The sequence below is a fragment of the Trachurus japonicus genome, chromosome 15, assembly GCF_045865225.1.
Source record: "Trachurus japonicus isolate A0001 chromosome 15, Traja_1.0".
NCBI lineage: Eukaryota > Metazoa > Chordata > Actinopteri > Carangiformes > Carangidae > Trachurus > Trachurus japonicus.
Genome location: NC_140921.1, coordinates 12,555,432 through 12,575,240, shown reverse-complemented (window position 1 = coordinate 12,575,240; position 19,809 = coordinate 12,555,432). Strand labels below are relative to the sequence as shown.

General features: G+C 42.3%; 1 protein-coding gene across 8 annotated transcripts; it reads right to left on the bottom strand.

Annotated features, from left to right (window-relative positions):
* Nucleotides 1-796: 796 nt before the first annotated feature.
* Nucleotides 797-18,092, bottom strand: wapla (WAPL cohesin release factor a). Of its 8 annotated transcripts, none has more exons than XM_085799663.1 (20): nt 17,774-18,092; nt 16,777-17,191; nt 15,840-16,569; nt 14,483-14,790; nt 14,199-14,341; nt 13,000-13,095; nt 12,327-12,488; nt 11,521-11,657; nt 9,835-9,946; nt 8,199-8,429; nt 7,662-7,773; nt 7,409-7,506; nt 7,012-7,088; nt 6,506-6,681; nt 6,240-6,355; nt 5,890-6,120; nt 4,948-5,155; nt 4,384-4,472; nt 4,173-4,268; nt 797-3,171 (listed from the first exon to the last, which is right to left on the bottom strand). In XM_085799663.1, the coding sequence occupies exons 2-20, from the start codon at nt 17,162-17,164 to the stop codon at nt 3,106-3,108; spliced, it is 3,576 nt and encodes a 1,191-aa protein (XP_085655789.1). In that variant the 5' UTR covers nt 17,165-17,191; nt 17,774-18,092; the 3' UTR covers nt 797-3,105. The 8 variants fall into 8 exon arrangements, with proteins under 8 accessions (XP_085655789.1, XP_085655793.1, XP_085655788.1 ...); XM_085799667.1 differs by having other exon boundaries at nt 14,199-14,329; XM_085799662.1 differs by having other exon boundaries at nt 17,842-18,092.
* Between the last annotated feature and the right edge of the window lie 1,717 nt (nt 18,093-19,809).

The window sequence follows — 19,809 nt, the reverse complement described above, 5'->3', positions numbered from 1 at the left end:
TCCAGGCTGAGCAGCTTCAGAGGTTTATGATTGACAGGTGGGAAACGTTAATCCCCTGTGCTCTGCATCTGTTTCTTCCCCCTGCCCTCCCTCTCATCCTCCGCTCGGTGGAGGACATCCTATCAATCTCGTTAACCTATGGAAACGCTGCCTTTTTTTCCTCCTCGTGTTTACACTCATGTACTTCCCCCGCCACTGATCATCAGAGGCAAAATGCTCTCCCTGCCTTTGACTGCCTACAAATGAAGAACTGCCATGTATAATGTATAGAGAGGTGGATGAAAGGCAGAGGTGTATGTCATCTACATGCAAGAATCCTGTTTGGATTTAAACCTGCTCTACCGCCCACGTCTACTCATGTTTGCATGTAGGCCGACAAGACATTAGGAAATAATTACACACCATTTGTGCGTGTTTGCTAAACTTGTTGCCCCGTCTCGTTAAAAAAAAAGAAAGATTCCGAGTCAAGGCCGCCATTTGTCCCCCCAGCTTGTCGTACAACAGTCGAAGCAGCTGTCGTCTGCATGGCATCAGCATTGCCACATCGTATTTTACTACATTCCCCAGGCTCCCTGAGCTATTTGTAAGTTTGACTCTCAGATAGCAACTGCAACAAGACTCTTTTGTTTCCATTATGCAGCAGTCAGTCAAGCTGAGGGGCCGTGTCCACAAACTGTCACCGCTGAGCGCTGTTAAGTATACCGACCACGCTTTGGACTCTCACTCCATCCCAGCCAGTTTGTCAGGGATGAGGGGGGGAAAAAAAACATGGGCCGCACACATGCAAACACACATACACACACACACGCTTCCACTTATAGCCTTGTAGGGTTACAGGCAGAGACAAGCTAGAATACAAAGTGAAGCATGCAGCGGCTGCTACACACATGAATACCAAAAGGAAACTAAACATCACTTCTGTTTGGTAGTGTTCACCTCCCACTGCTCTGAATGCATAAACGTACTTCAACTTACAACACTGGAAATGAAAAAAAGCATTCCTGTTGTTCAAAGAAGAAAACACATAGGGAGTATAATGAAAGTAGCAACTTTTTTTTTTCATTTCGAGATACAACTATTTACATGTAACCAAAGACAATGTCCTTGAAACGGTACAAACTATTTTTTTTTCTCTTCCTGCGATTTTTGTTTTTCCAAATGACAACTCAGAAATATTGTATAAAATAAAAATATCAGCTTCAGGGAAAAAAGTAGTCTAAGCATTTTTAAATGTCCATTAACCGCTATGTACAGGAGTATTTACATTCAAACCAGAATTTGCAAAGTAATAAACAGTAAACAGTTGCATTTATGTTCACTGCAGCCCTACAAACCAGATAACTCTAATCTGCTTATACAGGTTATGGCTGTCATTCAAATCAGTGATCGTACATGTGAGCAGTACAAGACGGAGGCCTTTCCAAGGTTCGGGTGCATCATCACAGGTAAAATGACACCATAAAAAGAATAAATAAATGGCAGCTTAATGCGTGTTGTCCAATGACACACAATGATACAATGAGTACGAGGAGAGTAAAAACATGAAGCTGCGTGTGGCTGGACATACAGAAGCACGACACCAAAATCCCCCACGCTGATTAAAATGAGCATAAGCATGTTTTTCCCCGATTTTTAAAAAATTTTGATTAAGTTAAGTTGAAATTTCATGTGGTATCAAGCCAAGAACATTATTCAATTCAATCTGTCTTTTAACGTGTACGATGTCCAACCACTGAGCCGTGTCACATGGGGTATATTATACTGAAATATGATCCGAAACTTTAGACTACGAATGGCATCTCACGAGGTAAAAGACTTTTGCATTTACAAGGGAGGAGAAAGCATTAAATTAAATACATTAAAAATTAAACTTCATTAAAAATTCAAAAGGAAGCACAACCATCAATTTGTTTCGAGTAATTCATCACAGCCATTATACTTGTGAGGTTAAATGCATACTGTAATTACATATGGTTGAATTAATTAAAATTTAAATAATCTAAACAAACTAAAATATGACCAAATTTATAGTGGGTGAAAAAGGAAATTCAGAAATTATAACGTTATAGTGTGTAATTTCCAAGTGCCAGTATGAGACAAGGAAAGAACGTCCCGTCAAAGTCTGTAAGTCACGCAGCCCTGATTTCTTTAAAAGTAATTCATAAATTTGAGAGGAAATAAAATGCCCATGAGGGAAAAAGAAAAATCTAAAAACACAGAACTATCCGACCTGCTAACGCGCACCGTTTATAAAAATTCATGGGCACAACGAGAACAAAAAAAACCAAAAGCTTTAAAATACTCTTTCCCTTAAACATTCGAGCCAACTGCAAACATGTCGGTAAATGGATGTATGCATTCAAAAATCATTCCACACAGGTTTACAAATAGAGACGTCATTCTAACATCCATGAAAATGATTGTTTTTCATGCTAATCAATGATTTCACCCTTGGCTTTGACATGGATAAGCAGAGATTAAAAATATAATGATCCATAAAATGTGATTCAGAGGTTCATACCCCGGCAAAGTGACCGGGAATCGGGGGCTGACAACAGGACAGACAGGACGCTCTGCTCTAGAGGCCTGTGAAACCTGCTGGGACATTGTTTCAAGAGGAGGATCCATCTTTAGAGATTTGACATTCCACAAGAGTATTTAGACACTTTCCAGATTTAGCCACGCCTCTTTGCCTGATTCCCAGTTACCTGAGGATGAATCTCTTGAACCTTTCAAGTTTGTCTGACTCTTAAACTGTGGCGAGAGTTGAATAAAGAACTGAAGGACTCAGCGTGTCGGTCAGCAAGCAGGGCTTTGGTTCAGGCTGTGCTCCAGAGAGAAAGAGATAGAGAGAGAGAGAGAGAGAGAAAGAGAGAGACAGAGAGAAAGAGTATTTATGTGTTTTAGAGCACACTGAGGTGCGTCTTTATCGGTGGAAACGTGGTGATCACACACACAGCACTGGGTGATCAGGGGGGGGGAAGTCAAGGGAATGCTGCTGAGACTCCTTGTTGACCCCTGGTTGCTGCTGTCAGGTAGGGTGGCTACCCAAACAGCCCGGGATCCCTTTCATGTGCAGTGAGAAGAATGTGAGTCCGCTGTCTGTTAACAGTGTTCCAGGTAGTCGATGACCCGCGAGATGGACTTCTGTCCTGTGGAGCCCATTGCACACTGTGTGGAGAAGAAGAGAAGAGAATCAAAAACAGAACAGGAGTGCGAGGGGCGCCTCAACACATGCTACTCTACTTCAGAGTTTTGTGTCGTCTGGAAGGCACAGGCCGGGGATTTCAGAGGAACGTCTGAGCTTCTGTTCACTTGAAAAGGCGAAATTTATAAGACAGATGGTTCACATCTTCAGCTCTGACGGGATGACTCACATTCAAAGCTGCTGCAAAATGCCCACATCTGTAACTGTGTAACTGTTCCCTTTAATATTAATGCTCGAATTGTTTTTAAATTACCCTTCATATCGCTGACAGTTGTGAGCAGTTGTGCCGCTTGGACACACAAAAATCGTATTCAAATGATAACGCTTTACCAAAGTCAAAGTGCCACTGGAGACTGGGCAGGATTTTAGAGCGACACAAGTTACTGAGAGACGTTTTGAGATGAGTGGAAATCTGAGCTTTATATTTTTATACCATTGATGGAATTACGCATTCCTCAATCTCCTCCTTAATGAGATAAACACAGGTTTTCCATTTCATTCATATTCTAGTGATTTGTGAGACAGGAGCTGAATGAAGGTGCTGACAGAGTACAAATGCTGCAGTCATTTGAAGTTAAAAGGGGGAACGCAGCGCTGCACAGAATCACTTGTCCTCAAAAGTGTTTATTTAATTCAAGCCACAGCACTGCACAAAATGCGCTCAGTGGGTCCAATTAAATGGCTTTTTCGTAACTTCAGTACAATTTGCCTGGAGCCAAGGATCACGACACGTTCATGTGTTTACAAAAGTTTCCTCTCAGGAAGCAAATGTTCAGTGTTTTTATCACCTGAAAATGACGGCTTATCGTTCAGGAAGAAAATCTATTTCATTTGATGCTGCTGTGGAATCCTAATATGCAGCGTGTTTTCTGCATGTCTCTTCCCTCTACAACATAATTGATTTCGATACCGTTTGCATTATCGTGCAACACTGATCACAGAGAAGCCTGACGGTCATACTCACAGTGAGGTTCATGAAACTCAAGAATTTCTTCAGCATTTCTGTCATGATGGAGAAATCCCCTTTAGGTAGATGCTTTCTCACAGTAGTCACATTTATCTGAAAGGCAGGAGGGGCAGAGAGGTGGGTGAGCAACGACATGAATATTTTTGTATGAGAATACATCTGCAGTCGTATTGTGCATAGTGTGTGTGTGTGTGCGTGCTATTCTCACCTGGCTGCCCTGGCAGAGACATCCCAGCAGCAGAGCTGTGTAGGAGGCAACAATGCTGTCCTCCATATGCTTGCCTGCATGCTGCAGAGCTACAGCAAACACAGGGGAGAAAGGAAAAGATTTACTATTACGGTTCCATATACTTCATTTGAAGACGAGGGTTTCAAACTGCAAAACTAGCAACTGCTGAGTAGATACAAGTTTGGCAATAAACAATGTGAGAGATGGAGTTTGTGGCTATAATTCATTGGCCCGTTATCCAGACAAAGTTACTTAGGTGGCACAAAGTCTGAACTATAATACTGTGCTGGTGGGAACAGGCTTTGTTATCCAGTGCTTCCATGCTATAATTTTGTGAAATCATAAATGGGAAACCCCTGGCCTGTTCTAAATGCTCATGTTCTTCTTGCTCCAACTCTAATTAACTCAGATCCACAAATGGGAATGAAGCTGTTGCCATGCAGTAATCATTACTGCATCATTAACCACATTTATCTAGATTATGATTTTAGCACGGGCAGGAAATGGCTCCTCTTACTTTTTTAGACAAACACAGATGCCTACCTTTGTTTAGGTCCAACTCCTCATCCTCCTCCTCTTTCTTCTCCTCAGGCTGGCTGTCGTTGTTGTTTTCAGCTGCCACCCACTGGATCTCTCCCGACGTCTCCTGCCACTCTCCGCTTTGGTCCAGTGCCGGCTTCGGCGCCTCACTGATGAGGTCGTCAGTCTTAGCCTCCGCCAAGATGGCAGCACGCTCTCTCTCCAGGAAGAGCTGGGATTTAAAGAGAAATAAACACATGACTACTACTGACTACTACATACACAAACTTAAACTGGAGCCAGGTAAAATAAAAAAAAACAACAAAAGCAGATGTTTAATAATGATAGCCAGGGTATTTCTGCACTGCAAGGTCAGTAACCAACTGAGTATGCCAAATACACTGAAACAAGCCTCAAGGCTTGACAGTGAAATTTCAAAGTTAATCCCCAATTTATTCGCTGAGGTTCTTTCAGGCTTTAAGAAAACTTCTAACTCATGAGTCAGTTGGGTGAGGAGTTTGGCTCAAGTAATATTAATAATAAAGCAAAACATAAATAAAATGAGAGGTTCAGCTTGGCACTCAAATCCACAAAGGTGCATTGATTTAGATGAGCTTATGATTAAACTTACACAACTTAAGATATGTGCATTTACTTAAAAAGCACCAAAGGAAGCAGCTTAGTATTGTGCACACTGAGAGGAAATTTGAAAAGATGATATAGTCATATATCATCATTCATATTCATTATTTTACCAGAGTGCTGTCTGAGCCAGCTCCCTAACAGAGGCAGCTGAAACGCTGCTTCAACTGGTTGATTTTCTCTTACGACTGCTCTTCCCTTGCCGTTTCTCCTCACATCCATACTTCAAAAGAAATGATGAAAAACTCTCCTGTAGCCAGGACAGAAAGGAAAAACACAACGACTGCTAAAATATTTATTAATGAGACCTGGCACTACTCCTACCTTTACAAGTGCAGCTAAAGCACCAGAGGCTTTGGGCTCGTCAGCCTCTTCTCCCTGAGTCTCAGCTGTGCTTGGCGGCCCTAACTCTGCCGCTGTGTCTGATTGTGTTGGGTCAGCAGGCTGCATCAGGCTGTCCTCCAGACAGCTGTCGTCCACACTGTATTCCATGTCCACCAGGCAGTGGCGGTTTCTGGAGCTGTACTCCACAAGGTTAATTAATAGACCCAGACCCTAGGATACAAACACATGTGTTAGTATACAAAACAAGACAAACAAAGGAACAGGTTTGCTTACAGTAATCAACACAGGCTGGCCCTTTTCAACAAGTATGAGGTGTTGTAACGTCTTACCAGCACTCGCACGTCAAAGCGCTGCTCCTGGGGGATGTAGCGTGGGACTCGAAGGACACTATTCAGAGCGGTTACTATTAACTGATCCTGCTCGCCTGTTTTGGTGCTTCCCCACTCTGCAGATAACAAAAAAAAAGCATCAATATCCCTGCTGATATTATCCAATTCCCTGCTGCTCCCCTCAATATTACATTTCATGTCCATGTCAAATCCATGGATGAACCAACTAGTGATATCGTTGGAGTGACATGAATATATGAGAATACCGTTGTCGTGGGTAAGGTTGAGCAGCACGCCTATGACGGCCCTCATGCAGTCCTCCACCGCCTTGCCCACATTACTGAAGCTGCAGTGGGGCAGCTGTGTACTCGACGACGACATGGAGCTGTTGTTCAACGCCCTGCTGTACCGCTGGATCATGTCCTCACAGTATCGCAGAGCTCTGGAGAAAGAAAGAAAAGAAAAGTGATGAGAGGAAGTAAATATTATGAGACATTTTCAGGGACACAAGCACAAAAGGACAGATGAACATAAACAGAGATGAAGAGATGAGATGAAATTTCTTTCTTTGCTTCTATACAGTACATATTTCCATTATAAGACATCAAGTAATTGTGAAAGACTGTAAAAGCCCTGAGGACATAGTTTAATGTGATGTCTACTACGATGTTACAAAAAGTACCAAAGTGAACTGTATGAACTACAACAGTCAGTCCCCCAGTGTGTGTCCATGTCTAGTCAATAATTGCTTCGAGGCATATCTTGCGCTTACCTGGCAGAGGAGACAATGAGTTGTGAGTCTTTGTAGGCAATCAAGTAACCCTGGTTCTCTGGGTTCTGCACTGTCACCTGTTGGCAGAAGATGAAAGAGAAATAAAATCTATAGAGGGGAAAAAGTACAGTGCAAGGAGTCAAAAAGAAAAAAATCGAGAAGAAAAAAAAGGAGAGAAGAACACTTTGTGTTTGGATTTGAACTTTTGATCAATGATGTTTTAAGAGAGGTGGTTGATAAGAGACATTAAGCATTTTAAATAAACCCTTTCATCAGTGAACAATAAAAGTTACCGGCCAATTCACGGCTCTCAGTACTCAATTACTCATGTCCTTGAGTGCCACTCCTGTGCGACTTTGATAAAAGAGAGAACTCAATTTGACAGAGAACTACTTACGCTTTCAAGCACTCTCAGACACCTCTCAGCCCCCCATAAAGACGCTACAAGGTTCTCCTTGTCGTCCTCTTGGCTCAGGTTCTCCGCACACTCTTTCACTGTGGCGACACAAACACGCACAAGGAACAAGACTGTTAGACATCCTGACAGCCACCTGAAAGCCAATATCTGTGACATCTGACCTTGAATCTGACCGGTTCGGCTTTGCACACCATACATAACACTAGTACAAAGTAGCAGCCCACACACCCACCTTTGTCTACAATGTGGTCCAAACCGCCCAGTAGTCGCAGCTCTTCTTTAAACCAATCCCCTGCTCTCTTCGAGGTCAGAGAGAGCAATGTCTCCATGGCAAGGTGGCCCGTCTACGATGTCAAAAACATAGCATGTAAGATCTGCAGTATTTTAACAGTGTCTCTCCGAATTAACATATGCTTCCTTACACCTACTTCTAGCCCCGATGGGAAACCTATAATTCCACACTAATGAGGGCATTAACACACTTTGATAATTAAGTGGTTGAATTAATTGCTATTGCGCTGGACTTATGTATTACAAGGTGATCACTTGATAATCATAGTCTACACTTAAAACAGAATAATGTGAAATGGTAAAACGAATTCATCTTTAAAGCACCGTCTACTAGATTAAAAAAGTCTATGTTCAAGTATTTATGAAGTTTTACTTGTTTAAAAAAAAAGAACCACTTAGGGAAAAAAGAGAAGTACGGGTACATTCAGAGGTGAAGCTTTTTTTGTTGTGAATATTTCATTATTCGAGGACAACATACTGTGATGTTTTCCAAGTCGAGATGCTTGTTGTGCACGGTCTCGCACAGCTTCCGGATCTTCTCCTTGACCTTTGCAACCTCCTTCGCAGTGAGCTGATCCTGGTGGGCTGAGTAGTCCTGGTCCAGCTCCAGCAGCTTGATCATTAGCTCCAGACATGCCCTGTCCAGATCCATGTTAAGACGATCCCGACTCAGGATGTACATCAGGGAAGCAGTGCACAGACCAAGGTTCTTGGAGAACAATAAGACACCGGTGTTAACAAACTTAATACACGTCCGTTATTACAGCAGAGTTAGCTCTTTGACAAACAATTGTATATCAGGGATGCAAACGGGTCAGGACCAAAAAAGAGAGGAATTGTGGGGGGGGGGTGCGCATTAACAAATGATTACATTACAATATCACGGAAAAGTCAATTTCCAGTAGTTCAACCCAAACCAAGTATTGGGTGCATATAGATGGACATAGTTTTCAGAAGGCCAACATTTCTATATTAAAAATGCTTAAAAAAAAAAAAATCCTTTGCAATGTTTCAATTTTGGAGATACTGAATTTTAGGTCTTCACTGAATGTTAGTCATAATTATTACTATTAAAATAAACTGAATAAATAAAGACATGGGATGTTTCATTCAGTGTGTAATGGACATATTATGTGTTAGTTTCACTTTAATTGAACACATTCTACATCGCGGAGGCGACGTCTTTCCTTCACCTCTGAAACGGGGCAGAGCTCCGTGGGAGACACCTGACTGACACAGCAACGTAGGGAACCGTGCATGTCCGCGGTGCACAGCTCCATGGACATGCACGGGGGGAAAAAACGGCGTCGCCGTCACACCGACTGCACGCGGATACGCGCCGCTTTAATGAGCGCGCATGTCGCGCGTCAACATTGGAGGTCGGCTGTTATCAGTATAATCAGAGACAACCATGAACGAGTTCGCCTCAGTTTCACGTGATTGTCACTGTCAGCCTGTTAGAAAAACATTTTACTGACCCCAGCTGAGATGCTGAGACGCTGAGACCCCCCACCCCACCCCTCAAAAACAAAAACTCTTCGGATCTGAACGATTCACACATGTCACCTAATTGGTCATGAAAAAAGCGAGTTTCGCTTTTCGGCGCGCTGTTTGCATCCCTGGTATATTAATGTGGCATCAGAGTTCACACTCCAAATATGGCACCCAAAGGACCCTGCAGCACACATTGGCTTCTTGATACGTTAATGAAATAGACAATTTGGAAACAAAGCTGACAGAAAAATCATCCAATGCATGTCACATGATGAGTACATTTAAGTGAATATTCTAAGCATTGAGTGTTTTTTTTTTTTTTACAAATATATTGCGGAAAAGTTACTGAAATAACTGTATTGGTATTGGTAAATCTCAGTTTATCGCTGGGGTCAATTTCCGTTCACATTTGTTACTCTGAAGTAATTCATTACTGAAGCTCCAGCTCAGGCTTCTGGTTCAAACTCCCTGACTCAAAACTTTGGAGGTGAACCTTGAGACGATATATTTTCATCCATCAACTTAAACAACAAAAACATTAATTATTCAAAAACGGTAAAAAAAAACAACATTATTAAACCAATATCTTTGAAGGAGATGTCAAAGTGAGTTTTACTCACCGGGTGTTGTGGTGCATCACTAAGCATTTTAAAGACCTGCGCCACTTTCCCTCTGGCACGCAGGTGCATCCTGAAACTGGGCATGGCACACCTTGTGGCCAGGCTGATTATACTGGAGCAGGGAGAGAAAGAAAGGAATGGTTATAGATATGCTGGGTCAAATATTTACCAGCTTTATGCTGAAATCCAAAGATGAATGAAACAGAATGTGGATCAGCCTGCTGCCAAATCCCCTCCACCATTTATGATTCCCCTTTCCAACAATGTTTTCGTTTTAAGTCTCGACTCCGTCTTTTCGCCCTCTTCTTTCTGCATATCTAAAAAACATCCCGAAGGAGGCTGAACTCCCTGCAGCCTCTTCTGAAGCCAAGGTTGTCTCTCCTGAGTAGATTCCATTTTCACACCAGAACGGTTGTGTGCTTTAACCGACTACAGAAAAACACATTTTATCTTGCCATATTACCCCAACGGAGAATGGATACAAAAGTGAGACATAAAACCAGACATGGGGACAAGACAAAATGTAGTTACACACTTTTTATTTTGGTAGTTTAAAATGTTGATTAAAAAACTAATCTTTCATTTTTTATATTTCGGGGGAACAACAAAACTAATCAAAAATATTATTAAACAGCAAGAACAAAAGTAGTAGGAGGATTGTTCATTTAAATCGGTTATTGTTATATTGCATGCGACAGTGGGGAAAAAAGTCTGGGGCCACATTGAAAACCTCTTGTGTTTTCAAATGAACTTGGTGAGAAAGTTTGAGAAACAGAAGTTCCTGTGAAAAGAAGACAATCTTGGAGTGGTTTCAGAGGACAAGCAGCAGTAGCAGTGGTGACTCTATACTTCAGAGACACATTCTACTCTTGTTTACATCTTTGAGGATAAGAACTCAGACTGCAGCAGGATCATGATCCCACACACACCTCAAAGCCTCATAAGAACTACTTGAGGACCAAAGGTGACCAAGGAGGCCCGACTGTCATGGACTTTCCAGTTGTCAACACCAGTGAATATTTACAGAGAAACCAGAGGACCGTGAAACCTCAGCACTGTGTGACAATAGCCTCAATGTAACACTGTCAAATAATGCTGCGATAACAGGGTACAGCTTTGAGCAAACTTTTGCAATTGCAGTCCACGTCGGCTCAAGTGCGTCATTGAACGTACTAAATGTACTAAATACTAAAAGATATCTGAAGGTCATGTGCAATTATCAAACATTCAAACTTTTCACTCAAGTTCTTAAACTGATTATCATCGTCAATTAAAAAAAGAAAAGAAAAGAAAAAACCCTCACACAAAACACAAGTGTGTATTTTCAATGGTGGTCTCAGACTTTTGGACCCTTCTAATCATGTGACATGTTACCTCCTGCTGCTCTCTGATAGCATAGTAATTATTGTTTTGTTTACTTTAATTAAGGACGGCTGTTGGACAAATTATGAAGCTTTGATCGACTAAAGCAGCTGTTACTCCGATTGCTTTATAAATAGGCTAATACTTACCGACTTAAGCACTTGTACCGTTCAATCAATTTAGTGGTGTACTTTGTACTCATAAATCAGTACCAACAATGTGCCATTAGGGGGAAAAAAGTGTCATGGCAGACTTGGAGCACCTAGTTGCACCGGTAGAAAATGGCACATAGAAAGGAGCGCTAAGTGTTTTTTTCCCACTTACCTAAGGCATCTTGTGTTGAGTGGCTGACTGCTCTTGAGCCCCGTCTCCAGGTACTCAAAGTCATCGGTGAACTCCTGATTCTCGCCGAACTCCACCACGTCATTGAAGTGTTTCACATGCTGCACCACCGTGTACAGCTGGTGGAAAGGGGGACCGAGGGTTAATTACAGCTAATTGGGAAGCAGTGCATTTGTCCAGAGATATAATCAACTCTCACAAAAACACAGTGAGAGAAATGCTCTCATTGTTAAATTCCTCTCTGCTGGCTCCATTACCAACAATAGCTGACTGTGCTAATACCCTTCATCAATCAGCTCAGCGTGTAGAGTTGGGGCCTGATCGGCAGTTGACTCTCTATGTTTACCAATATCAACAGCCGTGCTGTGTGTGCGCTCAGCATGACACGGGAGGGAGAACCCCAGCTTAAGACAACACCAGTGTGTAGTGACGGCTTAGCTGAAACAATTTTACCTCAGGGGATCTGTGGCTAACAGATTGATCTGGGGCTCCAAAGCCCATCTGTAAATGACACAAGCTGTAGGGGGGTTTAAATTAACAGCAACAGTACTCACTGCTGCCGTCAACCCACACGGGGGTTCAAATTCACAACAGTAGGCTTGACATCAAGCTTCAAATGAGCGCCATGCTTTTATTGTATATCTGGCTGAGTATGAAAAAGATAGATGAATTTATCACAGCATGCGGAGAAATGTTGTGCAAACTGAACTCAAACAAACATTTCCCTGGCTCCTCACCCCTCTGCTGCTCTGTAGACATCTAAAAACATTGGTTTTCTTCAGACTCACCTCCTTGTGCTCCTTCCTGCATTTGAGCGCAGTGACAATATCCTGGTGGGGTCGCGTGGGGATGGTCTCTGACTTAATGACTTTGGGCGGAGGCGGAGGGGCTTTGAACAAGCCATCATCTTTATGGGAGTTGCTGTCCTTGCTGCTGCTCGATAAAATGGCCTGAGGAATAAAGAGGCGGAGAAATGGGACTCATACCGGAGCAGCAAAATCTGTTTAATGACATGTCCGCAAGATTTACCACAGCTGAATAGTCTGTTAAGCACACAAGTCCTTAATAAGTGTTGTTAACAGATGTCAGATGAGGTAGTAGTGCAAAGTTAACAACAACTCTGAACAAACATTCATTTCCACAGGGGGAATCCAACACAATATACAAGTAAACCCTGGTTCACGTGTCTGGAAAAATAACCCGATGCAAATGGAAAGACTAATTAGAGTAATTAATATAGAGTTGTTGACTACTAAGAGACCAATAAACAATATGCTGCACTGTGGACAATTGGGAATTCTGCAAACAAATGATACTAGTTAGCATTCGCTCTACATAGCACTCCGTAGCCTGCTTGGTATGCAAACCTAATACACACTTCAACAGGAAAAAATGCCCTTTGATGAACTTCATAGTGTTTCTTTAAACAAACTTAACGTGACAGCCATTGTGATATCTTACCGGAGCAGTCTGAGCTCGAGAAAGGGAAGGCACGGGCACCTCTTCTGGCTCGGGTTGGTTCCAGTGGCGAGCGTTGTACACAGCTTTAGCGGGCGACTGGAAGACAGAGGACTTCAAGATTACAACCCAACACCTGATATGCTGCTCTACGTGCATTCATTCATTTAATAGAAAGATAGATACGAATCATGATGATAAAAGTCTTCAGACAAGCTAAAGCTCAAAGCACCTACAGGAGGAAAATACTTCCACATTAACGCCTAAGTTATTGTTGTGAATTAGTGTGACTGAGCACATACATATTGCGTAGTGCAATCATCATGATAGACTGAGACAACAGCAGCCTCGGTGTGGAACACAACAGTCCCCGAGCAGCACAAAACATTTCCTGAAAATGACACATTGTGTGACTCAATTATACATCACAAAGACAATGTTTGGAGTGTGGTAGATGATAGAAAACACTAAACATGCAGAATTAGGAAGACAGACCACAAATAACCCAAAGCCACAGCAAAACATAATTCGGATAAACAGCGCCAATGTTGGCAAATCAAAGCTGAGTTATTCAGATAAACAGGGGTCTGACCAAGAGGTAATCTTCAAACCCCTCTTAATAATAAAGGACTATACTGTGCGTGCAAGTGAACACAGATTTACCCCATTCATGTGAGACTGCTGTCACAGTTAAATCCCAGGGAATCACAATTCAGACCCCCAAGTCTGCCATTGTAGTTTTAGCACACATTACTGCTGAATCACAGCGTTACATTCCACTAAATGACAACCAAATAAATTTAGGTTTCAGCTGAGCTTCTTTCCCGCCTACTTGCTCTATTTTTTCCTCTGCGCTCTCCCATTATCTCGGTCTATTTTTAGACAAGCTGGGTATTCCACTGCATAATTGTCATTTAGAAATCAATAACATTAGAAAGAAATGGCTGTTCAAAGTCAAGTAAGTGCCAGACCACAAGTTCAACCCCGGTCTGGAGAAAGGTCGTTCAGGGTTAGAGTTAGATCACTCACCTTGACCTGCTCATATCGATCGCAAGACCCCGGTTAAAGCTGCGTCAATCTGTACGGGTCGAAAGACTGCTGCCTGCTCAGTTTCAAGGTTTGCAAAGTCTAAGGGGCAATTACGCAAAGAAACTGGTGCATAATTGAGGACAAAAGCAAAGTATCCTCAAACACACTCGTACCTTCTTAGGTCCACTAAAGATCTTTTTAAATCCAGTGCCGGTGTCCTTGGATTTGTCGCCCTGCTTCCCTGAGCGTCCTCTCTGCCCCTCTGTACCGCCAGGACTGGAGTCATCGGCGAAGTCAAAAGCATCTGTTGGAGAGACTACATCAGTATGCAAATGGACTGATCGTGACCGACACTGGGTCACCCAAGTTAATTTTTAATGTTTGAAGAAGCTAAATTTCAATGGCAGTATTGCTTAATTCGTTTTTTTAAATCTCCTAAAACTAAAGGGCATCTCACCTGTATTGCTGCTGGCCTGGCTGTCCTGAGAGTCACTCGTATGAGGGCTGTCCACACTGGAGCTCAGAGCGGCCAAGGCTGCAGCTGCCTTCTTAGCTTTCTTTTCTTTGGCCTGAGAACTCTCATCATCGCTGTCACTTTCACTCAGGTCATCGAAGCCAAAGTACTTGATCTTGTAACTACTCTTGCCTGCGACTCCACCTTCTGCCCCCTCCTCACCCTCCTGGTCCTCTTTGTCCTCGAAGCCAAAGAACTCTAGCTTGGTCTCGGCCTTGGTTTTCTTGGTCTTGGTCTGGGTGGGTCTGTACCTAGAGACGAAGAGCAAAAGATTCGTCTTTGCACATTTTATACTGTTGTTCTTGTACCAAGTCTGTGAGAAAGAAACTGGAGCGGGACAAGAACCATAAAAAGCAGATAGTGTGGCTAAACAAATAAAACAGAACTCAGCAAAGTAGTAGGCGTCCAAACTTTTGAAACACTAAATCAGTCAATAGAAAAGTAAGACAATTACAAGGGAAGGCAACACATTTGTGTTTCAAACACTTAAACACAAGACCACAAGCTACTGTATAATACATACACTAATTGCAGTGGTTCCAAACATTTGAGCTTGACAATGTTCAATACTTAATCATCTCTCCTACTTCTTAACATTCAAGTGAATTCAGTCTTGGTGGGTGACGTGTCATCGTATACTATGCTATAATAAAGCCAACTAGATTTATGGAGCACCCATCTGTGGTAGCTTCTGACATTTTGAGACTAATCTTTCAACCATAGGACTACCCTCATTCAAGATACCAAAGGCACACTTTGCCATTTTACTCCATCTGCTGTGGTTCATCCAATCTGTACTTATGGCTATTGATTTCCTGCAGTATTTCAAAGTGAACTGACTATACAAAGCAGTAAGAGAGTATATACCTATCATATAACAATGACTTCAATGCTGGTTACACCTCCAAATGAATCACAAGCCTTTAGAATAAAACTCATGCAGCACTCCAAGTACATGAATAATGCTTTCTTCCAATTCTCTAACTGCAGAAATGGACTAAGATTAGAGACAGATTGTACCGTTTTAGGAAACTGCATCTGAACAAATAATATTTCATATGATTTGAGTCCTATGTGTGGTTCAAGTGAATTTTAAGTCGGGTGTTCAAAGCACAGTGGAGCCCGATAGAAAAGTGATGTTCATCACTTGTGACTCGAAATCTCAATATTTCATTCACATTAAATCCTAAATGACTCATAAGAGACACAGAATTTCTGAAATAACAGTGATTCATTTTATCGAATTTCAAAGACAGCTTTTTAGTAATATTCATAGCACCAACTGTTAAGACACACATACCTGGTAGTTTTGGGCGGCGGAGCATCTGACTTCTTCTTCATCTGGCCCGCCTCTCCGAGGTCAGCGGGGGCGGCCGTGGTGACCAGCTCATCGGTGCTCCGCTCTATTGAGTCTTGGATGGTGACGTTACACACTGACAGACAGGACGGGTGCAGAACTGTGTAGTCTCGTACCCTCCCACCACCCCTGCCTGTAGGCTTGGCTGCTGGCTTGGCTGCTGTTTTAGCACTGGCAGCAGTACCACTTGCACTAGCAGAAAGGACACTGTTGGGTTTATCTTGGGCACTCGCTGTTTCAGTCGGCTTGCTGCTGCTGCTGCTGTTTTCAGCCGCTTCATAGGATGTTTTGTTAGACCGACTGGGCCGCTGGTATTTCTTGCAGTTAGACGCCCTTAGGGTAAATGGAGATGGGGGAATGTTGTCCACAGGTTCTGGTGGAGGCTCTGTGGGAGGCTCCTCCTCAACACTTTTCATCTCTTCTGATGGGAATCCATCATAAGAGGAAGACATTTGGAAGTCTCTGCTACCACCTGGTGCATCGGTGGACGACTTAAGGGAGGTGTCTATATTTGGAGAGGAGGAGGTGGGCCTCTGGTACGCTGAGACGTTCTGATTAGACGAGACTGTGTTTGATGAAGAGACCACGGATGCAGGTTTCTGGTTGCTATTTGTTGTACTTTTGAACCAGGGCTGGCTATTTTTCACAACCTTCTCTTCAAATGTTTGCTTGCCTATGAGTGGAGAATAAAATGACAGATGGTCACATTAAAAAAAAAAAAAAACGCTGACACTGCAACAAAGTAGCTACCAGATACAATCGGATGAATAATGAAATGACAAACTGGCTATAAATAGTTACTCAACTGCTGTGTCTATAGACTATCAGGGCAGACATTGACTTAATAGATACATTAGTGTAAAGTGTATTGATTACTTACCTGTGAAAGCTGCTGTTGAGCTTGCAGAGGCTTGTGCAGAAGTCACAACAGGGGCTGCCCCACTGCCCTGCACTGCGGCTGTCTTTGTCACATCCCCTTCACTGACTTTCAACTGTGACACGCTCTGAGAGGTCACAGTCTTGGACTCTTCATCACTGTCAAACCCAAATGGGTCTTCTTCACTGTCGCTGTCCTCAAGCCTGGGCCTCTTGGGAAGCTCAGAGACGTCAGATTTTACCAGGGGCCTTTTGGCTCCCAGCTGAGCCTTGTAGGTGGTCTCACCCCATTTGGTGGTCAGTGTGGGTCTTTTATTGGAGAAGACCTCTTCAAATTTCGAATTGGCCTCCCCTCCCTTGCGGTTGTACGTTTTACCGAATCTGGATGTCATGTCGGATTGTTTTATGTTACATATTCCCTGTGGAGAGAGACGATCAATATTTAACATTCACTCAAATACATTAAGGCACAGCTCAGCCATAGGGGTGTCTGACAGTTACGTCAAATACTGTTAACCATTACGCATAGAGTAAGACATTTGTGTTATTTTTATCAAATTCAACTAAATGGGCTATGGTCGTTAACATATATCCAATGAGATGGAGTTAATTAACTTGGCGTAAGCTTACAAGTCATGTGTTAACTATTGGTAAGCGTGGCTAGCTCAAGCAGCATAACGTAGCTTCCCAAATGTTATCCAACGTATGTGCGCAACACGATAGATAGCTACAGTGACTTGGATTTACTTTGGTAAAAACTTAGATGTAATTACATTACCCACAACGTCACACTGACGAGAGTTAACTCGTGTGGCTGGCTCTGTTAACTCCAGCTGCTGGGCCTGCTCCAGCTTGTAAAGTTACTATAAAGTTAGCCGTTAGCTTCCACACCGCTAAACTATGCTAACGTTAGCCCCGCTGTTTACATCCCGAAAACCGATTGCTTAAAAATGTTAATGCATTACATTTCTATTATGTTATATGTCATTTTTCACACGTACACTTGAATGCAGAGATTAAGGCTTTTAAAACGCCGTGAGCACAAAGGAGTAGCAGCGTTCACTGTTACCTTTCAACGCTTGTTTTTTAGCCAGCCGGCTAGGCCTAGCGCTCAAATCAAGCGGGTAAAGTCCGTTCAACGCAGTAGAAACAACACTATAAACACATCTCCAGCTCGATTACGTCCCCCAGAGCAATGCTCGTTAGCAAAGAAAGGCAACATACATGCACCAGTAGCTAATATAGTCTAAATATAGTGGATAATCCGGACTTCTTGCATTTTGTAGTGCAACTGACGGCCATTAAAATATCCCCTCCCTCCTCGTTCCTTGGCAAGATCCTCTATGTTGAACGGGGCGAGAAGCGAGGTGACCAATCAGGGGCCGCGATGTTGTCTCGTGCTTTGAGACTTCGTCAGCAAACGTGACTCTGATTGGTTTAAACTGGAAACCATAACAAACTATAGGGGGCGCTGGAGGACTACGTTACTTGATGTAAAATTGAAGACGTGCCAAAGAAAAACGGTGCAAATGGTGTCGTCTCTTTCTCGATTTTATCTCACTGTCGCTTATGTTTAGTTAACTTTAACAGCAAATTAACTCTACCTGGAGTAAATCCTGTCCTCATTTGTTACTAGGTTGAGTTGAATCACACCTCTGGCCACCTCCAAACGGAGGCACTTACTTAGTAACACATTTACATTACTCTATTACTGTAGTAGGCCACTCACAACCCTTCCACTTGGTAAGTCCATTGCCTTTCAAGAGGTAGGCTACAACCTTTTACTCCACTGAACGTAATTCACAGTTTAGTTACCAGCCTAGGCCTACTAGATTTTTGCATAGCCTACAATTATAGCATGATTTCATAAAATGTGATGCTTCTTACCCAACAGAATCAATTAGTGATTTGATTAGTAGCCTAATACCTTGGCATGTTTTCATAATTTGTATGTATTTTTTCATAATTTTTATGTATTTTTCATAATTTATGTGTATTTTGAGGATTGGCTGGATGTGCGCCGTTTGGCTAAGTAACTTTGGTGAACCCATTTTCTGAATGTATAAACCTATTCAGCAAGTAATGCATAATTAAGATGGTCATTATTTATAGTAGGCTATTCCCAAGACAAAAAAAAAATCATGATTACAAAAAAAAAATCTTAATTAAAGTGACATATTAGGCCTCAATAATCGTATGATGTAACATGGTGTTCACAGTCACATTTCATATGTTTACTTTTGATACTTGAGGTATATTATCCTGAATATTGCCTATCTATGGCCTCAATAAAAGGTATGTTTTTGCACAATGAACAAAAATGTGATTTCCTGCCAAGTCTGATTGCTGCGCTCACTGGACTGAATGTTCAAACACATGCAGCATGCTGGGAACAGAAAGCATACAGCATACATCACCAAGACATGGTCTTGGTCCCAGATGGTGTCAAATAAATGAATGGTGTGTTAAAAAATAGACTGGCTGGTTAAATGGTTCCGACTATATCAACAATGAAATTACCATTAATTAACAATTAACCAAATCACAGCCAATCAATTCATTCATTTGGGCAAAAGAAAGATTCTGAAAAATTGACACAATACGACATCATTAATTTAAAAAAGAAGAAAATGCAGATTTCTGGCATCTGCATGTATTTGGGCCAGCAGAGGGAGACTGCTGGGCCAAATACAGCCAGTGGTGGTGAGGTAATATGGCCATGCCCTTGATGACGGATGGCTTTGCGCTCAGGTTTTGGCGGTCTAGTCTAGCAGTCATGACTTCATTAACAGGCAGACTTCACAGCTGAGTTCAGTGGTACATATTATGCATACTGTAATTGCTCTGAATGTTTTGCAGTCTTGGAATAAATGAGTCAGAAAGCTGTGTCTTTGCCTGACGAAATAAAAACAGATTTTCAGCTTTCAACATTTCCACGAAATGTTTGCAGCGCAGTTGGATAAGTAAAACAAAAAAAGAGGCTGCGACATTGATACAGAACCATGAGATGGCAGCAACACTTGCAGTCACACTTTTG

Excerpts from the sequence above, each read along its gene's own strand:
- wapla (XM_085799663.1), bottom strand. The coding sequence starts at position 17,164 with ATGACATCCAGATTCGGTAAAACGTACAACCGCAAGGGAGGGGAGGCC. Across the intron at positions 6,356-6,505 it reads CAACCTTACCCACGACAACG|AGTGGGGAAGCACCAAAACA; the intron begins GTATTCTCATAT and ends TGTTATCTGCAG. Across the intron at positions 6,121-6,239 it reads GCTTTGACGTGCGAGTGCTG|GGTCTGGGTCTATTAATTAA; the intron begins GTAAGACGTTAC and ends TTTGTATCCTAG.